We start from the raw sequence: 22,361 nt of genomic DNA, 5'->3' as shown, positions 1-22,361 counted from the left end.
TATATATGTATTAAAAAGTTAAAAATTAAAAAAGAAAAATTAAAGATCCTCCTTCAACTCACAGTCCAATTAAAAATACTTATACAGGGGATGTCAGGTTTCGATGCTATCTCAAAATAAATGAATTTCCAAACTGCCGATCTTTGAGGAAATTTTCTCTTTATTGAGCATAGTGATCTATCCCTGGCTCTTTCACGGTTAGCACTGACCTTTGCCCCCCAAGCCCTCCCTTTCTAATCCCCAATTCTCTGCGTCTCATTGGCTATCTTCCAAGCCACTCTCCTCATCCCATCTCCGTCAGATCACAGGAATGTTCCCCCCTCCTCCCATCTCCGAGGAGACAGAATCTTCAAAGAAATTAAGTAGGCAAAAGTTCAAGCTTCTCCTCTCCTTTCATATGCCAGTGCTGGAACGCTGACAGGGGAAAGGTGGAGAAACTACCACATACAAAAGAAAAAGAGAGAGAAAAAATAAGACTTTCTGTCCAAATAAAAATAACTTCTGTATGAAATCCAAGAATTCTTTTATTAGGTCCCAAATAGTATTTACAGTTCTCTTTCAGAGTCACTGCATATTTTTTCTTATTCAATCTCAGGCTCCTGCCTCTGATAGTTCCCAGAAGAACACCTGAATAAACAATCCTGCAAACAGTTTTAATGTCCTTTTGATGTTCTCCCCACTATCTTATCTATGAATAGGCTCAGAGTCCTTGAATTGTAACACAATTGTTACTTTAAGCCAAAGAAAAAGAAACAAAATTTCCAATCCACTAGATGGCAGTGTTACTTATTTTCTTCACTTTCCCCTGCTATATTCAATACGCAATAAAATAAAAATAGCCAAAGAGGAAAAAAAATATATAGAAAAATAGAATCAGAGAGAATTTATACTAAAAAGGCACTAAAAGTTTGAAGATTAAATAGGTAAATTGGAAATCTTCTGTCCAATCCAATCCAGTCCAGGTTAAAAAGCAAAAAGCGTATAGACATCCACAAATGCAAGTAAGTTGAAAGTAAAAAAAAACTACCTTAGACTCAAGTTTAATTCCGCCGCTTAATTTTCTTCTGTCTTCGATTTGATATTTCTTTCAATCTCAGGGTGTTCTCTCATATAGACTATGTTAGAAAGTCTTTCATCAAGTCGACACACTTCCTTCCGATCTCTTCCGTTTCGGAGCTGTCCCAACTTCAGCAGCTACAATGGCTGCTGCCCCGCTGCCAGAAAAAGGGCTTCTCTTGGATCAACCAGGGACTTTACGATGTCCCTGGGATCGACAGAATGTACCCTCCACTATCACCATCTCAACGGGACTGTGAGGTCCAAAAAGAGCCGTCCAGCGGCGGGGATATCAACGGTGATCCTGGAGCCCCAGGATCTTCTGTCATGCCGTCGCGACGTCAGCTCTTCCCCCTGAAAATATCTGTATCTTTGTTGTTGTTGATAGTTGCAAAGTCGTTTCCGACCCATCACAACCCCATGGACAATGTTCCTCCAGGCCTTCCTGTCCACTATCATCCTCTGGAGTCCATTTAAGCTCATGCCTACTGCTTCAGTAACTCCATCCAGCCACCTCGTTCTCTGCCGTCCCCTTCTTCTTTTGCCCTCAATCTTTCCCAGCATTTAGACTCTTCTCCAGTGAGTCCTTCCTTCTTATTAGGTGGCCAAAGTATTTGAGTTTCATCTTCAGGATCTGGCCTTCTAAAGAGCAGTCAGGGTTGATCTCCTCTAGGACTGACCGGTTTGATCACCTTGCAGTCCAAGGGACTCGCAGGACTCTTCTCCAGCACCATAGTTCAAAGGCTTCAATTCTTTGGCGCTCAGCCTTTCTTATTATCCAACTTTCACAGCCATATATTGCAATTGGGAAAACCATAGCCTTGACTATACGCACTTTTGTTGGCAGGGTGATGTCTCTGCTTTTTAGTATGCTATCTAGATCTGTATCTTAGGAGACTTTAATGCAATAGTTGGTACTAAACTTGATTATAAATGTAGTAAAAGAAACAAAAAAATGAGAAAAACTCTACCTAAGATACCTAAGACCTTTTTTAAAATGACAGAAGAACTATGTATACAGGATATGTGGAGAGAAATGAACCCAGGAAGAAACCAATACACATTTTATTCTAACAGACATCAATCCTGGTCTAGAGTAGATCTGATCTGATCTGGATGTTGCCTGAATTAAGAACAAGTGTAAAAGAGATATAAATAGAAACAAATCCATGGGCTGATCATAATCTGATAAAAATTAGTTGGAAGGGACAAAAGAGAAGAGTAAGATAGATATTGAATCAATCTATATTAAAAGATAAAGAATTTTTACAGATGATGGAAAAAGAAATGGGATTTTTTTTTAAAAAAAGAATAGGAATGGAAAGACTTCATTAAAAAATGTATGGGATACAGCAAAAGCATATATGTGGGTATTAGCTATAACTTATATTGTGAAAAAAAAAATAAGAGAAAGAAACAGTACCAAAAGAATCTAGAAGAAGAATATAAAAGATATGAAGTAGAGTTACAAAAAGAACCAGAAAAGGTGAAATTAAAAAATTAAATGGAATTAATTAAACACGTTAAATATAATGGAAAAAGAAGAATTGGCACAACAAATAAAAAAAACAAAAAAAAATTTTTTTTAACGCTAACAAACCTGGAAGATTGTTAGCTTATAAACTGAAGAAGCAAAAGAGAAGAAATGGGTAAGTAAGATGCAGGATGAGGAAGGTACATTACACCATCAAATGGAAAAGAAAAAATATATAATTCAGGAATTCTATAAGAAGTTATATGATCATGAAAAAATTCCTGAGAAAAAATAGTACAATACTTGGGAAAAGCTAATTTACCAAAAGTGCCAGAAACTGTGAAGAATATGTTGAATAAAAGAATAACAATGGCAGAATTAGTAGAGGTGATTAAAAGACAAAATAATAACAAAACACCAGGTCCAAATGGCCTACCAGCATAAAGTTATAAAGATATAAAAGACACATTGATCTTGTTAATGTTAGAAGTATACTGCTCAAAAAAATAAAGGGAACACAAGCAGAAGACATCCGAGATCTGAATGAATGAAATAGCCTTATTAAATACTTTGTTCGTTACATACAGTAGTTTTGTGTTCCCTTTAGTGGTTTGAGCAGTGTATAAACTACTGTATGTAAAGAACAAAGTATTTAATAAGGCTATTTAATTCATTCAGATCTCGGATGTCTTCTGCTTGTGTTCCCTTTATTTTTTTGAGCAGTGTATATAATGAAGTTTTACTAGAAGCGAAGATGCCACATACTTGGATGGAAGCTAACATCACCTTAATTCCAAAAGAAGATTACCAAAATGGGTTTCTACCTAAAAGACAAATTTGAAACAATGTAAGAATAATTTTAGATACATCGGAGTATTATGAAGTACATTGTGAAAAACAACAGCATTGATCTTGTTAGATGCTCAAAAAGCGTTCGACAATATAAAGTGACAACTTATGGTGCAACAACTAAAATGTATGGACTTTGGAGAAAGATTTATAAACATGATTATGGCAGTTTTCATAAACCAGAGAGCAAAAGTGATTATGAATGGAGATGTGACAGAAAATTTTCATAAAGAAAAAGGCATGAGACAAGGATGTCCACTATCCCCACTATTATTTATATTAACATTGGAAGTATTAACTAGAAATATTAGACAGGACCCAGAAATAAAAGGAATGGAAATAAAAAAAGAAGAGTATAAACTACAAGCATTTGCAGATGATTTAGTTTTTATATTAGAAGAACCATTAGAAACTAGCACCAGAATGATAGGGAAAATTGAGGAGTATGGAGAAGTTGCAGGATTGAAAATAAATAAAGAAAAAAATAAAATAATAGTTAAAAACCTTACTGAAAAGCAGAGAAATGAATTGGCAAAGAAAGTAGACCTTCAGATACTAAAGAAAGTGAAATATTTAGGAATCTGTCTAACAGCAAGATGTGTAACAATTAAAGAGGATAACTATTTATTAATGAGATTTAGATGCCGCCCTATCTCCAGCCAGACTCAGGGCGGCTCACAACAGTTAAGAAACATCTAATAAAAAGTTAAAAATTAAATCCAAATCTCATAATTTAATAGTTAAAAGTACACTTAAGACTAACAAGTTAAAATTAAATTAGAATTAAAACCCCATCAGTCCAGGCCAGCCAAACGAAACAGCCACATTTTCAGGTCATGGCGGAGGTCGGGGGCCACCCGGAGCTCCAGGGGAAGTTGATTCCAAAGGGTAGGTGCGCCCACAGAGAAAGCCCTCCCCCTGGGGGTTGCCAGCTGACACTGTCTGGCCGACGGCACCCTGAGGAGGCCCTCTCTGTGGGAATGCACCGGGCGATGGGAAGCTGTTGCTGGCTGCAGATGGTCCACCAAATATCCTGGGCCTAAGCCATGTAGGGCCTTATAGGTAATCACCAGCACCTTGAATCTCACTCGGAGGGCAACTGGCAACCAATGCAAGTCGCGTAGGAGAGGTGTAACATGGGAGTGTCGGGATATTCCCATCACAACCCGCGCGGCCGCATTCTGAAGTCTCGGAGTGGTCTTCAAGGGCAGCCCCATGTAGAGGGCATTGCTGTAGTCAATACGGGAGGTGACAAGCGCATGAGTAACCGTGCGTAGGGCATCTAGGTCCAAATAGGGGCTCAACAAAGGCAAACCTGGGCGAATAACTATACAAAGTTAATGCAACAAATTAAGTTGGACCTGGAGAAATGGAAGAACTTACAACTCTCAATGATAGGGAGAATAAAGCATTCCTCACATAGTGTCTTTGAAAATATCTGTGTGCCATATTCCTTTCCTACCATAAAAAGGAATGCCATCCTAATTGGAGATCATGTCCCTCCAATAATAGTAATCTTCCATGCCTCAAATTTATCCATTCTTTTACCCATGTAAGTACAGATGCCTATTAATATAGCTCCCAGTCCGGTAGCCCAAAGCCTCCATGTCCTTTACACTCCTGTAACATTTTCAATTTTATTCTTGCTTTTTTCCCTTGCCAAATATATTTCAAAGTAATTTTATTTATTTCTTCAAAATATACTTTCTCTAGTTTTATCAGTATTGTTGGAAATAGGAAAAGTAACTTCAGTAGTATATTCATTTTTATAGTAGCTATTTTTAGTATGGGAAAAAAATTGAATCACAAAATTATATAAAAATACCAGTCTGGCTCTCTACAGTGGAAGGATTGATACATCCAAATGTTGTTAATATGGAAAAAATGTAACCTATAAAACATTTTAAATGAGAATGGGGAACTTAAGACAGGAATTACAAAACCTAGGGGTGGATTTAGCTTGGTGGCCACACCTGTAAATTGAGTTACGAGGAAGATGCAAAAACATGCTGTTTTTATAAAGAACCAACAATACTTGGCAAGGTGTTATTAGGGACAGATGAAAAATTGATAAGGAAAATATATAATTATTTACTGAATTTTAAAATGGAAGATGAACAAGTAAAAGAAACAATGATAGTATGGGCAAAAAACTTTGGCTATACGATGGAATTAGACAAATGGCAAAAACTTTGGGATAGAAGCTATAAACTGACAATGGCTACTGCATATAAAAAAATATTTACAAAATGTTTTATAGGTGGCATTTGCCACCGGCTAGGTTAGCAAAAATATTTAACAACATGTCCGTCAAGTGTTGGAAATCAGACTCCAGGTACTTATTATCATATGGTGGATATGTGTGAAGGCAAGCAAATATTGGACAAAAATACATACATGGTTGGAGAAGATGATTAAGCAACACAGATTTTAAACCAGAAATAATGTTGTTAGGTATAATACAAGAAAACTATGACAAAGGGACTACAGTATATACTTAATGTTACATGTATTGGCAGCAGCGAGAACAGTATTTGCACAATAGTGGAAAAATGAGAACACCCCATCAGATGAAAATATAATCCGGAAAATATTGGACTGTGCAGAGATAGAACATACCGTATTTTCCGGCGTATAAGACGACTTTTTAACACATGAAAATCTTCTCAAAAGTCGGGGGTCATCTTATACGCCGGGTGTAGTTCTCCTGTAACCAGGCAGACCAGCCCGAAAGGCTCTGACGAGCCTTAAATGGCTCTGGCGATCCCAGCTCTGACAATCCCAGCTGAGTTCCCTGCAACTCAGCTGGGATCGCCAGAAACCAGGTAAAAGAAAAAAAGTTTTTTCCCTTTTACTCTGAGGATCCCAGCTCTGACGATCCCAGCTGAGTTCCCTGCAACTCAGCTGGGATCGCCAGAACCATAGCTCTGACGGTCCCAGTTCTGATGGTCGATCCCATCCCAGCTGAGTTCCCTGCAACTCAGCTGGGATGGCCAGAGCCATGTAAAAGGGAACAAGTTTTCCCCCTCCAGCTTGCTTACCTCAGCTGCTAGTTGCAACGCTTGCCTTGCTTTGCTTGCCTGAATCTATTCAGGCAAGCAAGGAACTCCCTGCCTGCAATCAAGCAAGGAGTTAGTTGTGGACTTCAACTCCCAGAATTCCTCAGCCATCAAACCAAAGCTGGCTGAGGAATTCTGGGAGTTGAAGTCTACAAGTCTTAAAGTTGCCAAGGTTGGAGACCCCTGTTCTATTGGGTAAGTTTTTTTCCCCTTTGGGAGCTTTAAAAAAAATAGTCAATTGGGTTTTTTTTAGTTGTTCTTTTTTAGACCTAGCCATTTAAAGTTTAGGAAGTTTTAAATTTAGCTTTCATATAAAAATAAAATAAAATAAAACAATATTTGTGCAGCTTTGTGAGATTTAGTGTGTTTCTGTAGTGTTTCACTCCAACTACACAAACACACAAAATCTCACAAAGCTGTATGTGGAATTTTGTGTGTGTAAAGTGTGAAAGTTGGTTTTTTGGACTTTTTGTGGCTGTGTGAGGTTCCTGCTTGTTGCAGGGGCCATTTTGGGTCTAGCACAGCTGCTTTTACATTGTGGGTGAGCCAGTTGTGTTGTGTTGTGTGTGTTTAGAGTGTGAAAGTTTTTTGGGGGGGCTTTTTGTGGCTGTGTGAGGTTCCTGCTTGTTACAGGGGCCATTTTGGGTCTAGCATAGCTGCTTTTACATTGTAGGTGAGCCAGTTGATGTTTTTTAATTTTTATTTGGTGTGCATTGGAAGAGGGGCAGTCTTATATGGCGAGTATAGCCCAAACCCTATATTTTAACAGGAAAAGTTGGGGGTCGTCTTATACGCCCAGTCGTCTTATACACCGGAAAATACGGTAGAATTCTTTATTGGCCAAGTGTGATTGGACACACAAGGAATTTGTCTTGGTGGATATGCTCTCAGTGTACATAAAAAGACAAGATACATTCGTCAAGAATCATAAGGTACAACACTTAATGATAGTCCATAGGGTACAAATAAGCAATCAAAACATACTAGGAAATAAACAATAATAGTATAAATCGTAAGGATACAAACAACAAAGTTACAGTCATGCAGTCATAAATGGGAGGAGAGGGGTGATAGTAATGATGAGAAGACTAATAGTAATAGTAATACAGCCTTAGTGAATAGTTTGACAGTGTTGAGGGAATTATTTGTTTAGCAGAGTAATGGCGTTCCGGAAAAAACTGTTCTTGTGTCTAGTTGTTCTGGTGTGCAGTGATCTATAGCGTCGTTTTGAGGGTAGAAGTTGAAACAATTTATGTCCAGGATGCGAGGGGTCTGTAAATATTTTCATAACCCTCTTTTTGACTCATGCAGTATACAGGTCCTCAATGGAAGGCAGGTTGGTAGCCATTGTTTTTTCTGTAGTTCTAATTATCCTCTGAAGTCTGTGTCTGTCTTATTGGGCTGCAGAACCGAACCAGACAGTTATAGAGGTGCAGATGACAGACTCAATAATTCCTCTGTAGAACTGGATCAGCAGCTCCTTGGGCAGTTTGAGCTTCCAGAGTTGGCGCAGAAAGAACATTCTTTGTTGTGCTTTTTTGATGACGTTTTTGATGTTGGGTGTCCATTTTAGGTCTGAGATATGCTAGAACCTAGAAATTTGAAGGTCTCTACTGTTGATACTGTGTTGTCTAGTATTGTAAGAAGTGATAGTATGGGAGAGTGTCTCCTAAAGTCTACCACCATTTGTACGGTTTTGAGTGTGTTCAGTTCCAGATTGTTCCCGTCGCACCACGAGGATAGTTGTTCAACCTCCCATCCGTGTGCGGATTCATTGTTGTCTCGAATGAGACTAATAGATAGATTGACATTGAAAATAAAAGATAAAGGAGACACGGAATACTACTTAATGTGGAATAGGTTTTATCAATGGTTAGAGATAAGATGTAGAAATTAGATGAAGAATAGTATTGTTAGAGTTAAGTAAAATATGAATGTTGTTTATAATTATATGTACCATATTTTTCAGAGTATAAGACGCACCTTTTTCCCCCATAAAAGAGGGTGAAAATTTGGATGCGTCTTATACACCGAATGTAGCCCCACCCAGCCTCTAAAATGGCTGAAAAAAGCCTCTTAAAGGGAGGTTTCAGAGGCTGGGAAAAAAAGCAAGGCGCAGAGCTTACAACCAACAAACTGTTCCTCTGGGAACAGCTGATTGGGGGTATTCTGGGAGGCCATCCACCAGCCAATCAGCTTTTTTCTTATTTTCCTCCCCAAAAACTAAGGTGCGTCTTATACTCCGGTGCATCTTATAGTCCGAAAAACACAATAAGTCAATATATTTAATAGGAATAAAAATAAGCAAATATAATTATAAATATGATTAGAAATTATTTTGTTATGTTATTATTATTGTTATCAGTATATGTTATCTTTTTTTGTTCTTTTTTCTCTTTCTTTTTTGTAAAATGGTATGCCCGGACATTACCCTGTATTCAAAATATTTATATATAAATTAAAAAAAACTTCACAGAAAAAAAAAGAAGTTGCCCTGGGGGCAGAATTCACCTCCTGGAGATCAGAGATTTTCCAGGTAGAACTCAAGAGGGTGGCCTTAAAGCCCCCTTTGGTACTACATCTCACCCAGTGCAGTTCACCTAGCAAGTGATGTGACTGGCACAACCATTCCTCCCTCCCTCCCTCCTTTCTTTCTTTCTTTCTTTCTTTCTTTCTTTCTTTCTTTCTTTCTTTCTTTCTTTCTTTCTTTCTTTCTTTCTTTCTTCTTTTTTTTTTTTCTTAGGGTGCCTTTAATCGGACTCCTTTGTACCGAGCAGCCTTCGGGGGACACTTGGCAGCGGTGGAGCTGCTTCTCCAGCACGGGGCTGACCCTCGACTCTATGCCGATGATGGCAACACACCAGAGCAGGTATGCCTAATCTTGTTGCCCTTAAGGAACTCCTCCTCCCACCTCCCCTCCGCTGTAGCCTTGGGGGTGAAGCTTCCTTGCATGAAAATGCCCCGTTAGCTGATTCTTTCCAGGTAAGCAGCGTTATGCCAAGCATAAAAAGTAGTAAGCCAGAGTAATGGAAAAGTGTTGGTGATCACCTTTAAAGCCCTGCATGGGTCCAGGTTACCCCAATGGGACGGGCCCGCCCCACTCCTGCCGGCAGAGGAGGCATGCAGCAGAATTCTGGCTGGCGGGCTCCAGCAGAAGAGCCTTCTCTTCCATGGTCCTGTCCCTTTGGAACATCTAGCTCCCCCCTCTCCCGGGTTGAGATCTGCCCCCACCCTCCTGACCTTCATAGGAGCCTGAGGCTCTGCCAGTTGCCCTGTGGCCCCACTGAGGAAGCACCACACTGAGGGTAGTTGATGGATGAATAGCAGCAGCAAGACTTCTCAAAGTCTTTGAGTTTCTCCTCCTAACGTACCTATTGCACAGTGGGCAGAAGCTCTCAATACACCACCCACCACCAGCATTTACACATCCTCAAATTCCACGCCTTCAGTAAACCTTCTACCAAGTAAACAGATGTAGTGTTTGCTATAGAACTTGTTCTGTTGAAGTGTAATTTATATTGGGTCCCCTTTGATGGGGTTTTTTCTTTGGCTGGCCAACTCTTTGAAACCAGCTGCCCGGCCCCCTGTGAAGCCCCCTGTCTGTTTTGTGAAAGGAGAGCATATTGTTATCGCCAGCCTTCATGGTAGGTTGCTTATATATTCCTTGTTGCATTCTTAGGTTGGTTTTTATGATTTTTCTTTTATTTTCTAGAAACTAAAACCACATGAATTAAAAGTAAATTAAAAGCCTGAAAAAAATAGAAAGGCTTTTACCTGGTGCCAAAATTATTCCAGCCACCAGCTGAGCCTCTCTGAGGAGGGGATTTTATACAGGTAGTCCTCAGGTTGCAACTCTTTAAAGGTACAAGGGGAGATTTATGGCAGCAGCTCTCTGGCCACCATCACAGCCTAACAGAATAGTTTTATTGAGACTATTGCACATCTTGCACAAAGAGAGTGGGGATGTATGGTACTGCGCCCAGTTGAATGAATGACCTCTCCCAGGCGTCTCACTGTAGAGGTTCAACAGGAGAAGGGAAAGACCAGAACCTTGAGACAGCCAACTCTGTAAGATAGGCCAGGGTGGGGGACAACAGTAACTAGATCTGGCCAGGCAAGAAGGAGAGCCACTCCTGAGCCCTCAAGGTGATCCAGAAGGATCACATGGTTGATGGTATCAGAAGCTGCTGAGATATCCAGGGGAGCACACACACACCCATGAGTCCTTCAAAGGTCATCCATCAGGGCAACTGATGCTATCTCAGTTCTCTAACCTGGCCTGAATCCCAACAGAAAAAGCAAATCTGCTTCATTTGAGCCTTTGAAAGCTGGGAGTTCAGCACCCTCTTTGCAACTCTCCCTAAAAGTGTGCAGCTTGATTAGGTCTGAGGATGGCCTTTCAAGAAGGGAGGATAGCACTGCTTCCTTTAAGGCAGGTGGAACCAACACCACCCCCTCCTGCAAAAAGTCATTAAATGAGACTCAACCACGTGCCACCTCCCAGGGAACCTTGGCCAGCCAGGAAGGACCCTGGGTGCAGTAGATAGGTGGTCGAACTCCTGGAGCAGACTAGGATTCTGCCCACTTCCTCAGGACTGATCAGCCCAGACTCCTGCGGATGAGATGAGGGGTCTAAGCCCCGCAGCATCTCCCTAGGGCCTGCCCAGCTGGAGTGAGGCCGAATTACTTCCTTGCGTAATCCTGTAAATAATAGTCCCTGAAGGCTTTCCCCAGGTCCATGCTTACCCAGAAGGAAACTGATCACCTGAAACAGAGTCGCTGGCTGTTATCCATTGATGCAATAAGAGCAGAGCAATAAATCTTCCTGGCCACTGTTGCTGCCACAAGGCAAGTCCTGACAAAAGACTTTTGCCTGTGTTCGGTCAGCTTCACTTCTGCGGTGTGTCCGGGTCTGGTCAGTTGGATCAGGTCCCTGTTTCCCATGGTGGTTGTGAACTCCTGACCTACCTTTCACTGCAAGCTCAAAGAAGGCAGATGAAAGTCCCCAAGGCCGCTTCCTTGGAGTCTTTCAATGGCCAAAGGACTGAATTATATGCGCCCCATATGGGTGAGTGGGTGGGTGGGAGACTGCCCAAAGGCTGTGCTTGACAGTGCCAAGCCTTGTGCATAGTAAAAGTCCTCTGCTCCCCAGAAGGAATAGCCCCAGTCATCCTTAGTGGTCAAGAATATTAATCTTGCTTGTGAACATCTCAGGATGTGGCCTTCTGCTATTCCTCTCAAGGTTGCTTCTCTGGACAGTGTGGTGGCTATCCTGAGTGCCTGGGATGTCACTCTGACAGACACCATGCTCCAAAAGATGGAGGCTGAGCAGCAGCGGAGAGTCCTGCAGAAGCAGAGGCACAAGGAAGCTGAAGTGCGCCAGTAAGTGCCTTCTTCCCCTCCCTGCCCCCCTGCCCCCGCTGCAGCACTTGCATGGGACCAGCATCTGGGGGCTCTTCGGGATGACCTCATGGAGCAGGTCTGTGTCTCCCTCCAGAACCCAGTTGGCCTGGTGGAGCTGGCTGACCACCCTGAGGCCCAAGCAATGCAGGGAGGACAGAAGGGCATCAGCTCCCCCCCTATGCCAAATCCCTCAGGGACCTAAAGAAGCTGTTCTTTAGATGGGTGTGGCTAGGGGGGGGATTTTAGCCCTGGTCCCTCCCGAGAGCCTTTAGCAGCTTTGACACCCCAGCCCCCATGGCCTGATGAAGCAGGGTCTCTTGCCTCCTCTTCCTCCACCTTCAAATTGAATCCATTGAACTGTGCTCTGTACACTACGAATGTCAATTGTGTATGACTGTCTTTCACTGAGAAGTGACTGAACCAATCCCTGAGAAAGGATTGGTGACAGAGACCCCTGATCCTAATTTTAGAAGAGGTGCAGAAGGATCCTGAGCTACAGCATTCTCCTGGGCCATTCCTGTGAAATGGGGCCCTAGGAAGGGATGGCCTTGGAACATTGCACCCACTCATAAAGCTTGGCAGCCATGCCTTATTCTCTGGGCAGCTAGAGGAAATCCCTGGGGTGGGGTGGCCACTCAGCAGATTGTCCTGCACATCCGACTCTGGAGAAGTTGGGTACAACTTGTGCTATGAAGGTGTGATGGAGAGCCACTAAGGGACAAGGGCTTCTTGCGTTCAGGAACTGGGTTGCAAGAAAGCTCCACCGCTTGGGAGGGTCTCTCTGGTCATCCGTTCCTCAAGGGAAGCTCACACACCCCTCTCCTGGAGCAATGTTTTTTTTGGGGGGGGCTGGTGCTGTTGGTGTGCAGCTGGTGCCGGACACAGCAGCCGCTTGCTCAGGATAGCTGCCTGCAAAGCTGCCCTTGGCTGGTAGTGAGAATTGAGTTATGCTGGGCAAGCCCCAGGATGGCTTCCCGCTTGGAGCCCTGGCTGGTCACTGAGAATAGACCAATGCTGGCTTTTCTCTGGGCTCTCCAACAGTCTGGAGTCTCCTCCCATGCTCTCTCTCTCCCCCCTCCCCCCCCTGCAATTCAGAGAGGTCTGTGGAAACTCAGGATAAATGGCAGAAGAGTCCCCCCCCCTCTTTTTCTTTTTTGGCTCTCTCTCCACCCTTCTCTTTTAATCTATTTCTATATTGTTTTAATGCAGTGTTTGATTATCTATTGTGCTGTTTTTATTGTGAGCAAGCTATGCTGTGTTTGGGCATAGTAAGTGGCACAGAAGTAAAACAAACGCACAAGATGGTGTAGTCCCTCTTTCTTATAATGTGTATGTTTGGGGGGTGGTTTGACAGCATCACTCAAAGAAGGGAACCTGGAGGTTCAGGAGGGCTTTGCTCTTCAGGGCAAGAGGGGTCCCAAAGTCCCACTCCAAGGACTTGGCCCTTCGAAGAAGCAGAAAGACCAGGGGGGGCCCAAACGTCCTCTTCACAAGCAGCTCGAAGGGGCCCCTGATGCCTCTTGGTCCCCACAGGACCACCGAAGCCGTGGAGCAGCTGGCCAAGGAGCACGAGAGATGCAGCAGGGAGGTGAGCATCAACGCCTCCTCCATCCCAGGGATCCTCTCTGGTCCACCATCCCAACGGGTGGGTGGGTGTTATCCTTGGCCTCGGGGCTTTGGTCTCAGTGACCCCCAGTGGGATGGCTTCATCCACTTGAACCTTCTCAGGCACACGGCCTCTCTCCTTTTGCAGCTGCAGCAGGCCTACGCAGAGCTCAACCGACGGATAACAGAGCACGACAAGTGCCAGCGGAAGCAGATGGGGAACACAGAGCTGACCCTGCATGTGAGCACTACTTCCCTTCCCGGGTGTCTCCCAAGGGTGCACTCCACGGGCCGTTCAGGGATGTTAGTGTGCTGCCAATTGCCAGGCTGTGGCTCTCTGCCAGGGCACAGCAAGATTTTGTCTGCAGCATAGGCCAGCCAGGCAGCCCTTTGTATTTGCCAAGTAGCTGGGTGATGGAGTGCAGGCGCCCACTGCCAGTCAGCCCATCTGTAGGCCCCCTCAAGAATTCAGAAGTACTGGATTGCTGTGGCTATTTCTTTCTTGGGGGAGGGGGGAGATGCCTGCAAATACAGTACAAGTGACTAACAGTTAAGTGCCAACTGTGGACAGGACACTCTGGATGTCAAATAACATATTCCCTGGGCAGCGCCAGGGGAGCCGAGTGAGGCTGAGGGCTAGCCCCATTTATTCTTTGGGTGGAGGTCCCCTTTGCCCGGCAAGAGAAGGCTCTCTTGGGCCAGGCTTGCCCGTCCTTTCTAGCCAGAGGTGTTTCCTGGGACAGGCCGTAGCTGATGCAGAAGGGCTGGTGGAGAAGCTGCGCGTGGCTGCGGAGGAGGCCGAGGAGAAGCTGTCCCTGGCCCGCTTGAAGCTGCGAGAGCAAATGCAGGAGGGTCAGTGAGGCGGCTGATGGTGGTTGCAAGGGGCAAGGCCGTCTTCCCCAGCTCCTCCAGAGAAGCTCCAGGGCTTGGGCTGGGTCGCCTCAGCCTCGCAGCAGTCCTTCAAAGGGGCTCCCCGCCCCTCCTAAACCAGGACCCTTCTTGAACACAAGTGACCTTGCCCCGAAGAAGAAAGCGGGGCCCATCCTTGCCCCGGCTGAGTTTGGGAAGGGGGAGGAAGAAGTGGATCCAGCATTCTGCCAGGTGTGACTGGACACCAGAAAGGGAGCCGGTCAGCTTCTGCAACCACGGCAGGCACTGGGGAGAGGGCCCCAAGGAATAGGGCGATGCTGTGCTGTCAGGCTTCCCTCGTGGTGTGGAAGGCAACTGCCAGCTGGCCCCTCACCACTCTGCTCTGCCTTGGCAGGATCGCCCTCCGAGATTCCAGGTCTCAAGTGCTCCGTGCAGGAACTGGATGATGTGCTGATGAAAGACGTGGGTGGGAAAATGCAGACCGACGGGCGGTGAGTGGCGGGAGGGAGCCTCCCTGGCAGCCCTCCCTAGAGAACAGGGCAGTGGTGGGTTTCAAATTTTTTTACTACCGGTTCTGTGGGTGTGGCTTGGTGGGCATGGCTTGGTAGGTGTGGCAGGGGAAGGATACTGTAAAATCTCCATTCCCACCACATTCCAGGGGAAGGTTACTGCAAAATCCCCATTTCCTCCTGATCAGCTGGGACTTGGGTGGCAGAGAATGGGGGCGGGGCCAGTCAGAATTTTTACTACCGGTTCTCCGAACTACTCAAAATTTCTGCTACCGGTTCTCCAGAACTGGTCAGAACTGCTGAAACCACCTCTGGAGCAGGGCCTTCTGGTCTCCAACGGCAGATGGCCTGCCCCAGCCCCAACTCTCTCCTTCCCTCTGTCCAGGTGGCCCTTGATCATCGACCCCTCTGGGCAAGCAGCAATTTTCCTGCGCTACCGTGACACCAACTACCTGAACACTGCCAATCCCGCTGACATGGCCGTGGAAGCCATTCGCCTGGCCTTGCTGGGGTCTCTTCGGTAGGGCTCCAGTATGTGGGGAGGCCTCTTCTCACTAATGGAGCACTGATCCAGGCGTAGTGTGGGAGGAGCGCAGTAGGGTAGCAGATGTGCCAGAAATGATGACATGGATGGGCAGGGGAAGCTGGGTTCTGGTGAGAAGCTTGGGGGTGGGTGGGGTGGGAGGCTTCTGGCCAATGGCTAGTGATCTCCATGAGGGACAACTCTCTCTCTTTCTCCCTCCCCCCCCCGGCTCTGTTCCATCCATTGCCAGCTATGGGAAGCCCCTGGTCTTTGACATGATGGAACTGGACATGTTTGATACAGTGAAAAAGCAGCTGGAACGGCTGGAGACAGGCCTCACTCAGGCACTGCTGAGCAAGAAGATCCTGGAGAGTGAAAGGTGAGCCCTTTCATTATGTGCCACAAACCAAGACTAACTTCTGATGGGTCAGAGCTCTCTCGGGTGCCTGAGAACCCACCAATGGGGCAGTTGGAGGTCATCTGAAGGAAAGAGCGGAGGGCCAATCACCTGCCATAGGGTGCAGAAAACAGACCTTGGGGTTCTGGGATGGGGCGGAGGGTCTCCCAGCAGCAGCTGTGAACATTCCTGGGTCGCCTTCAGTAGAGGTCGGTCTGAGGCCTCCCAGGGCCATTAGGGGCCACGGCTCTTCTGAGACAAGTGGAAGTGCAATTTCTATGGGCTTATGAGATTCTGGCCATTTCCAAAAAGGGAGCCCCTGGCACTCAGAAGAGATTCAGAAAGAAAGCCAACCATCCCCATGGATCAAGTAAAATAATTTGGCTCAATAAGCCCAGAGATGCACTATGCTGTGGGGGCTACATTCATGCAATACGGCCAAAGAAACAAACCATTTAATGGATTTACAAAAACATCATAGGGGAACCAGCTGGGCTGAGCTGGCAATACATGCTAAGGAACAGACAATTCTAACCGTCGGCTCTACCCAAGCTTAGAGCGTTGTAAGAATGCAGCCCCACTGCGTCTTTCCGATTTAAAGCTTTGTTGTGAGCAGAAAGCAGGTCAGGTGCAAGTGTTCTTCTCCTGGGGGGTCATTTCGATCCTCTCCCCATAGCTTTCCTTTCTTTGGAATCCTCCCAGCTTTGTACTGCTGTGCTCCCCCCACAAACTGGGCTCGCACAAGGCACTTACAGACCGCTAACCCTAACTCCCCGGAGGAGGGGTGGGAGGATTAGTGTCCTACCAGCCTTGGAGTTCATCTGCCCCCAATGTCCTATCTCATCCTTTGAGGCTTCGGTTGACCAGCTGACCCATCGCTACCCCATTGGAGGAAGGGGAGCACCCCACTTGAGTTCTTCACCCTCACCCAGTCACACTCAGGGAGTCAGATGGTCTCGAGGGAGGCGCTGTTCTTGACTGCCCTGCCTTACCCCCACCTGCAGGACAGGATGTTCTCCACCTGAGATGGCATTGCAAGCTGCAAGCCAACCCCTCCCTCATGGTGCACCACCTTGTTGTCAGCTGGTGGCCCCAACTCTGCCCGGAATGGCCAGGCCAAATCCCTTCTCCTCCGTCTTGAGCAGGTATCGCTCCTTACTGAGGCCAACAGACAGACCAGAATATGCAGAGACGGAATTTCAAATTGCTCGGATGGAGAAGTTCAGGCTCTTTGTGGTCACCAAGCGCCATCACCCCCCTGAAGAGCTGCTGCAGGCCTTCCTCCCTGTCCAAGTCCTCCTGTCTGGAATGGCCAGGCGGTAGGCACAGCTTGGCAGTGCCCGGTTCAACAGCACCCCGAGGGGTGCGTGCTTGTCTTGCAGTGACCCCGTGGCAGGCAGGCAGGCGGGCGGGTGAATGGGCAGTGCCCACCTCCTGTTGCAGCAGGAGATGATGAGGCTTCCCCTGACTATCCTTGGCTTTTTTTCAGAAAGCGGAGCTTCAGAAGACCCCCCCTTCCCCAAGTGGCTCCTGCTAGGCCCGTGCGCTGATTGGGAGGGAGGAGCCCAGGTGGCCTTACCTTTGCAGACCATCCAGAGGCCGGGCGCATCAATAAAGTTGTTCTTTTGGAAAGTCCCAAGGTAGCCTCTCTCTGCGCCTTTCTCCCCAGCCCCCGACCTCTGTAATTTGTCCCTCCCAGGATGGCCCGTGCCACCCCATGCTGGACGACGGGCTCTGCCCGCCTGCCACTCTCCCCAGTCCTCATCAGTCATACAACGGTGATCCCTTAACAAAGGGCACCTCCTGTCTTTGGGTCCAGTGATATGGCCAAAGAGAAGGCTACCATGGCTTAATCCAGTGGCCTAATTTGCTAAATTTGATAAGCCAACAGATGGCCTAGCTTAGCCCTCCTCCTTGGGACAGAGTAAAGGGCGTGGGGTGAGGGGGGGGAATGTGGAATGTGCCCTCTGGGCAAGGCTAGCCTGCATGTGATGGGGTGGGTGGGGGTGAGGAAGCCGCTCCCAGCATATCTGAAACCTAGGGGGGGGGGAAAGGTCAGCCACACCTTTTACCAAGTAGCCACAGACTTCGGTTTCTTCTGGCTGAAAGGACGGCTGACCCTGCTGAAAGTAAGGGCCCGGCCCCTCCTCCATCTTCCCTGTAAGGACGCAGCTGAAGGGGCAGCCAGAATGACTGCCTAGCCCAGGGGTCTGCAACCTTAAACACCCAAGAGCCATTTGGACCCGTTTCCCACAAACACTGGGAGCCACAAAACTCTTCCCATGCCTGACTATTTCATGAGCGGCCACAGAACTAGCATATGTAGTTCTGTTTTCTTCTGAAACTTCTATTTTCTTGGATTTATCCCCCCCACCCCGTTTTTGGTTCCAGGCGGCTTCAGGGAGGCCTGCTAGCACAAAAGTGGGGGTCGCACGTGCAGGGAGAGCATGGGGGTCACACGTGCATGTGGGGGGCCCTGTGGGGGGGCATTGCATTATGAGTGTCAGCACACACGTAGACACGCTTTCGGCACCTGAGGAAAAACAGGTTTGTCATCACTGCCGTAGGCAGCTTGCAGCATCATCCAAAGGAAACCACTCCAGAGACATTCCCTTCCCGTGGCTGGGCCTGCCATCCTGCGACGTGCAGCCATTTCCTACTGTTGTGACCTAGGCTTACTGAGTCATTACAATGCACAATTAGTCCCCCAAAAAACCTATTTTATTTTAACAGCTGAGAATTACGTTCATTCCCAGCTGAATCCCAATTGGTTGCAAAAAAAAAGTCCTTTGGAAGAAGTCCTTTGGGGTAATCACCAACCTTTATCTTCTTTTGACACCCTGCCAAAGGCCTTACTTGGCAAAGCCCCACAGAATTCAGAAACAAGAGATGCTGACTGGAAACAGAGTTAGCAACGTTTTCCTGCAAAAGGCCCAAGTGCCTTTGTTTCTCTTTTAAGCCTTATGGGAGGGCTTATCTCCTGGCCTTATTCCAGAGTTGTCCGTTTTGCTTTAGCTGGTCTTGCCTTCTGGCAGCTCTGTGCATGCGTGCACTAGGAACAGGCTCTTCCTGTTCCTCTGCCTCTCTGCTGTCCGACTCTGGGGGCTCCAGAGTCCGTGCATCACTTCCAGATGGCCCTGGCCCCATCTCTGCCTCCAATGCAGAGCCCTCATCCAGGCCTTCCCCAGACTCCAGGACTGGCCCATGTTCCTCCCCAGCCTCCTCACTCTCCGACTCTGCTGCGAGCTCCGCAGGCTGCTGGCAGACCACAACACTTACCTCCCACAGTCCAGGCCTCTGGGACTTCCTTTCAGGTATTAAAGAGCCTTAACATTTCCCCCTCCAAGCTAAACCTAGCAAGTGGCCCTTTCTCTGTTTGGAAAATATAATTTCCATCCCCCTTACTGCGTCTGTTGATGCTGCTCTGACAGCTCTGGTCCGTTCTTGAATTGTAATGCCCAGAAATGGGAACAGTGGAGTTCCAGGTCTCCTGCAGAAGAGGGTGGAATTGTGACTTCCTGGAAAATGATGTTTCTCTGGATGCAGCCCCAAAGGACAAGCCTCCTTACCACCTGGTTTGAAGTCAGTGCTGCTTATTTGGAAGTACCCAAGACAGGTAGCGGCTGCCCTGCAGCTGTAAATGCACATAAGCATGTGTGCATGTGTGTGTCTCTTTCCTTTAGACCACCTATGCGACCTGCAGAAATGGCTGTGTCCTGCCTCTGGGTGCTTTATGTCAGCTGCACATGGGCTAGGCCAGGGGTCAGCAACCTGCGGCTCTGGAGCTGCATGTGGCTCTTTCACCCCTCTGCTGTGGCTCCATCACTCAAAATACACGTCACAACTGCCAATGTGCGACACCCGCCAGCACACGATTTATTGAGCTTTTCAACCCCCCCTGCATACACACGACACACACACACACACCCCGCCGCGCATGCACGTGCATCTCCCGGCAGAGACCCGATAATCAGCTGGCCAGCGGGAGGCGCACGGACATGCGCAGTGGAGTTGACCTGGGTGTCGGCTCGCGTACCTGCAGAGATGGCTCCACGTGCCACCTGTGGCATGCATGCCTTAGGCTCACCATCACGGTCCTAGGACCTTATTTTATTTTTTAATTTATTTGTATCCTGCCGTTTTTTACAAATAATCCAAGGCACAGAAAAGTTCCAATGCACCTCCCTCCTCCTATTTTCCCCATAACCACCCTCCTATGTGGTGGGTTGGGCTGAGAGAGGGACCAGTTTTCATGGCTAAGCTGGGACTAGAACTCACCGTCTCCTGCTTTTTAGCCTGGTGCCTTATCCACCTGGCTCAATGTGGCCTTTCAGCTTGGAGGGGAGGAAGCGGTCAGTCTTGGCCAGCCTTCCTGCCCCACTAATGCTGTGAAAAAGGAAGGCAGGCCAAGGCCAAGACCAAAGAGGACAGGGTCACTCCGGGGGCTCATCCCGAAGGCCCAGAGCAGGGAAGAGATCACCCGTCCTCCTGCACGTCGGGGTTCCAGCCCACGAGCCAATGGAGGGTCAATGCTGAGCCCTCACTTGTTCTGCCCAAACGGGCCCTGAAGCTCAGACACTCAGACACACAGTGTTTCTGCCCCCTTTGTTATCCCCCACTTCTTTGGGTCTCAATCCTTTTGCGGGTTAAAGTAGCTCAGCTGCTCTTCGCAATCCCTCCTGAAAGGCAGCCCCTCCCTAGTTAGCCTCATGGGGGGGGGGGGGGCAGGAGGGTTTACTAATCTTGCAGAGAGAGGGAGAGCAGCTGGGGTGGTGGTGGTGGTGGTGGCTAAGTCAAGGAAGGATCCAGGGCTCTAAAAGGTAAAGTAAACTTTATTGTCATTGAACCACAAAATAGATTTCTTTGGTTGTACAAATGTCACTAGTTACAGTCCTGATCTCCCCCCAGTCTACCCTGGGGGAGGAGAGATGGATCACAGCCCAGCACCTATAAGTTAGTTAGCCACGGAAACCCTGCCTGATCACTCCCCAGCTGCTCATTAAAAGCAAATGCTAAAATTAGTTTAAAAACAAAAAGCTCTAACAGGTGATGTCAAAGCAGCCACATTGGTAGCTGGAGAAAAAGAGATGGAGATCTGCCCTGCTACCTTCTTAAAGCCAAATGTCCAGTTCAAAGGAGCCTTCCCAGCGATTTGGCCTAAGCCATGTCCCTGTCCTGTGGAAGGCTGGCAGCCTGCCCGATGGGTGCCAGCAGAGTCCCTCGCCCCCCCTCCCCCCAGATGACCCCACAGCTCCACCAGCCGGGCTGCAAAGCACCGGCTGGGCTGGTGGGGCCAGTCGCAATTTTGGGACTTCCCCTCCCCCTGCACTATTCCAACCCCCAACCTCTGCCTCACCAGACCTAATGCCACTAACCCGCCCCTACTCGGCTTCACCCTTCTCTATTGTGCCTGGCACGGCAGCACCCAAACATTCCCCCGCCCCGCCAGCAGGTGTTGCTGGGGCTCCAAGGGAAGGTGGGGGACAGGCATGGGGGCCCCACCGCTGGTCGGTTACGCCCGGCAGGTCTCCAGCAACGACCACAGCTGATGCCACATGGAAACAGTTTCGTGGCCGTCCTCCACCCACTATTTACAGACCCCACATCCCATCGGTTCCCCTCACCCCCCAATGCTCTGTCTCTGTTTTGTCACAACCTGCCCCAGTGCATTGCAAGGAGGTCCAGAGCCCCACGGTCCATTGAGGGGCCCAGCAGCCAATCACCCCACTCTGTCCCCTTGGCCTGGCTGTGTCCGTACAGTCTTTAACGACAGGCATGTTATGTCGGGACGGCGGCTTCTAAGCTGTGTTGGGACTGCTGGAGGTTGCGCTCATCGCCAAAGAGCCCCAGCTCTTGGCCCACAGAAGGTCCGTGGGTCATCAAGGGCTCCGGCATCCCACCATGGTCCTGACGCCCTGAGGGGAGGAGAAAGGAGAACTCAACCTGCTCTTTGACCAGGTGCCTTCCAGAAAGGTGCCCCTCACTCCACAGGCAGAGCATGAAAGGCAGGAAGACTCTGCAGAAGCCCCCTCCCCTCGTCAGGACCAGGGCCTGCAGGCTGAGGAGAGGGGGCAGCCGGGGGGCTGAACCGTCAGGCAGAGACTGGGAAGCAGCGTTCAGTCATGGACACCCCTTGCTCTCTCCAAGGAAGGTCAAGAACCAGCTAAGCATGTTTGGGGGGGGGGGTTGTGTCCCTATCCCCTTGCCCAACGGCTTGGCCACGCATTCCCCCTCCTTGCTGTCTGGGGATGTAGAGAGGCTGTCCGGCCGTCCACCCACCTGAGCTGCTGCTGATGCTGCCAAGACGTTTGCAGGATTCTCGCCCATCTGGAATCTGCAAGAACAGAGGAGGATTAGCCCCCCGGCAGCCCTCCCACCTGCCTGCCTCCCCCACCACCACCCCCTTGCTGGGGGCGCCCAGAGAAAGGAGATACTTCAAGGAGAGCAGGATTCAAAGGAAGGCTTCTAGTGCAGGGGAGCAAGTGCTGGCCACAGAGACAGAGGGATGGGATGAGGGTCGGGGGGGGGGGGGGCTGCCAGGCAGGGCAGGTTCTTTTAAACAGGTCTGCTCTTGCGCCTGAGGGCTGAGGGGCACTGCCCAGAGCCAGACCATGAT

At 47.9% G+C, this 22,361-nt stretch overlaps 2 protein-coding genes across 62 annotated transcripts in view; one reads left to right on the top strand and one right to left on the bottom strand.

Moving 5' to 3' along the window:
- IQANK1 (IQ motif and ankyrin repeat containing 1) overlaps positions 1–17,380 on the top strand; it is a 67,268-nt gene extending 49,888 nt beyond the window's left edge. For 4 of the 16 annotated variants that reach the window (XM_087891538.1, XM_087891530.1, XM_087891536.1 and 1 more), the window contains 10 exons: positions 9,182–9,307; positions 11,681–11,820; positions 13,375–13,429; positions 13,595–13,687; positions 14,190–14,298; positions 14,711–14,807; positions 15,211–15,345; positions 15,599–15,727; positions 16,891–17,108; positions 17,235–17,380. In XM_087891538.1, the coding sequence (XP_087747664.1) occupies positions 9,182–9,307; positions 11,681–11,820; positions 13,375–13,429; positions 13,595–13,687; positions 14,190–14,298; positions 14,711–14,807; positions 15,211–15,345; positions 15,599–15,727; positions 16,891–17,068 (1,062 nt within the window). In that variant the 3' untranslated portion in view covers positions 17,069–17,108; positions 17,235–17,380. Of the gene's footprint in view, positions 1–8,914; positions 8,975–9,181; positions 9,308–11,680; positions 11,821–13,245; positions 13,430–13,594; positions 13,688–14,189; positions 14,299–14,710; positions 14,808–15,210; positions 15,346–15,598; positions 15,728–16,890; positions 17,109–17,234 lie in introns of all 16 variants that reach the window. The other 12 variants (XM_060682168.2, XM_087891533.1, XM_087891535.1 and 9 more) reach the window with 7 other exon arrangements.
- Positions 17,381–20,559: 3,179 nt separating this feature from the next.
- Positions 20,560–22,361, bottom strand: part of SCRIB (scribble planar cell polarity protein) — a 59,856-nt gene continuing 58,054 nt past the window's right edge. For all 46 annotated transcript variants that reach the window (XM_087891507.1, XM_087891516.1, XM_087891518.1 and 43 more), the window contains 2 exons: positions 22,025–22,079; positions 20,560–21,660 (listed from right to left, as the gene is read on the bottom strand). In XM_087891507.1, coding sequence (XP_087747633.1) covers positions 21,524–21,660; positions 22,025–22,079 — 192 coding nt within the window. In that variant the 3' untranslated portion in view covers positions 20,560–21,523. The remainder of the gene's footprint in view (positions 21,661–22,024; positions 22,080–22,361) is intronic.

Source organism: Pantherophis guttatus, chromosome 3, assembly GCF_059756535.1.
Source record: "Pantherophis guttatus breed Tessera chromosome 3, ASM5975653v1, whole genome shotgun sequence".
Classification (NCBI taxonomy): Eukaryota; Metazoa; Chordata; class Lepidosauria; order Squamata; family Colubridae; genus Pantherophis; species Pantherophis guttatus.
The sequence above is the reverse complement of the archived record's forward strand: the minus strand, read 5'-3'. Positions and strand labels throughout refer to the sequence as shown.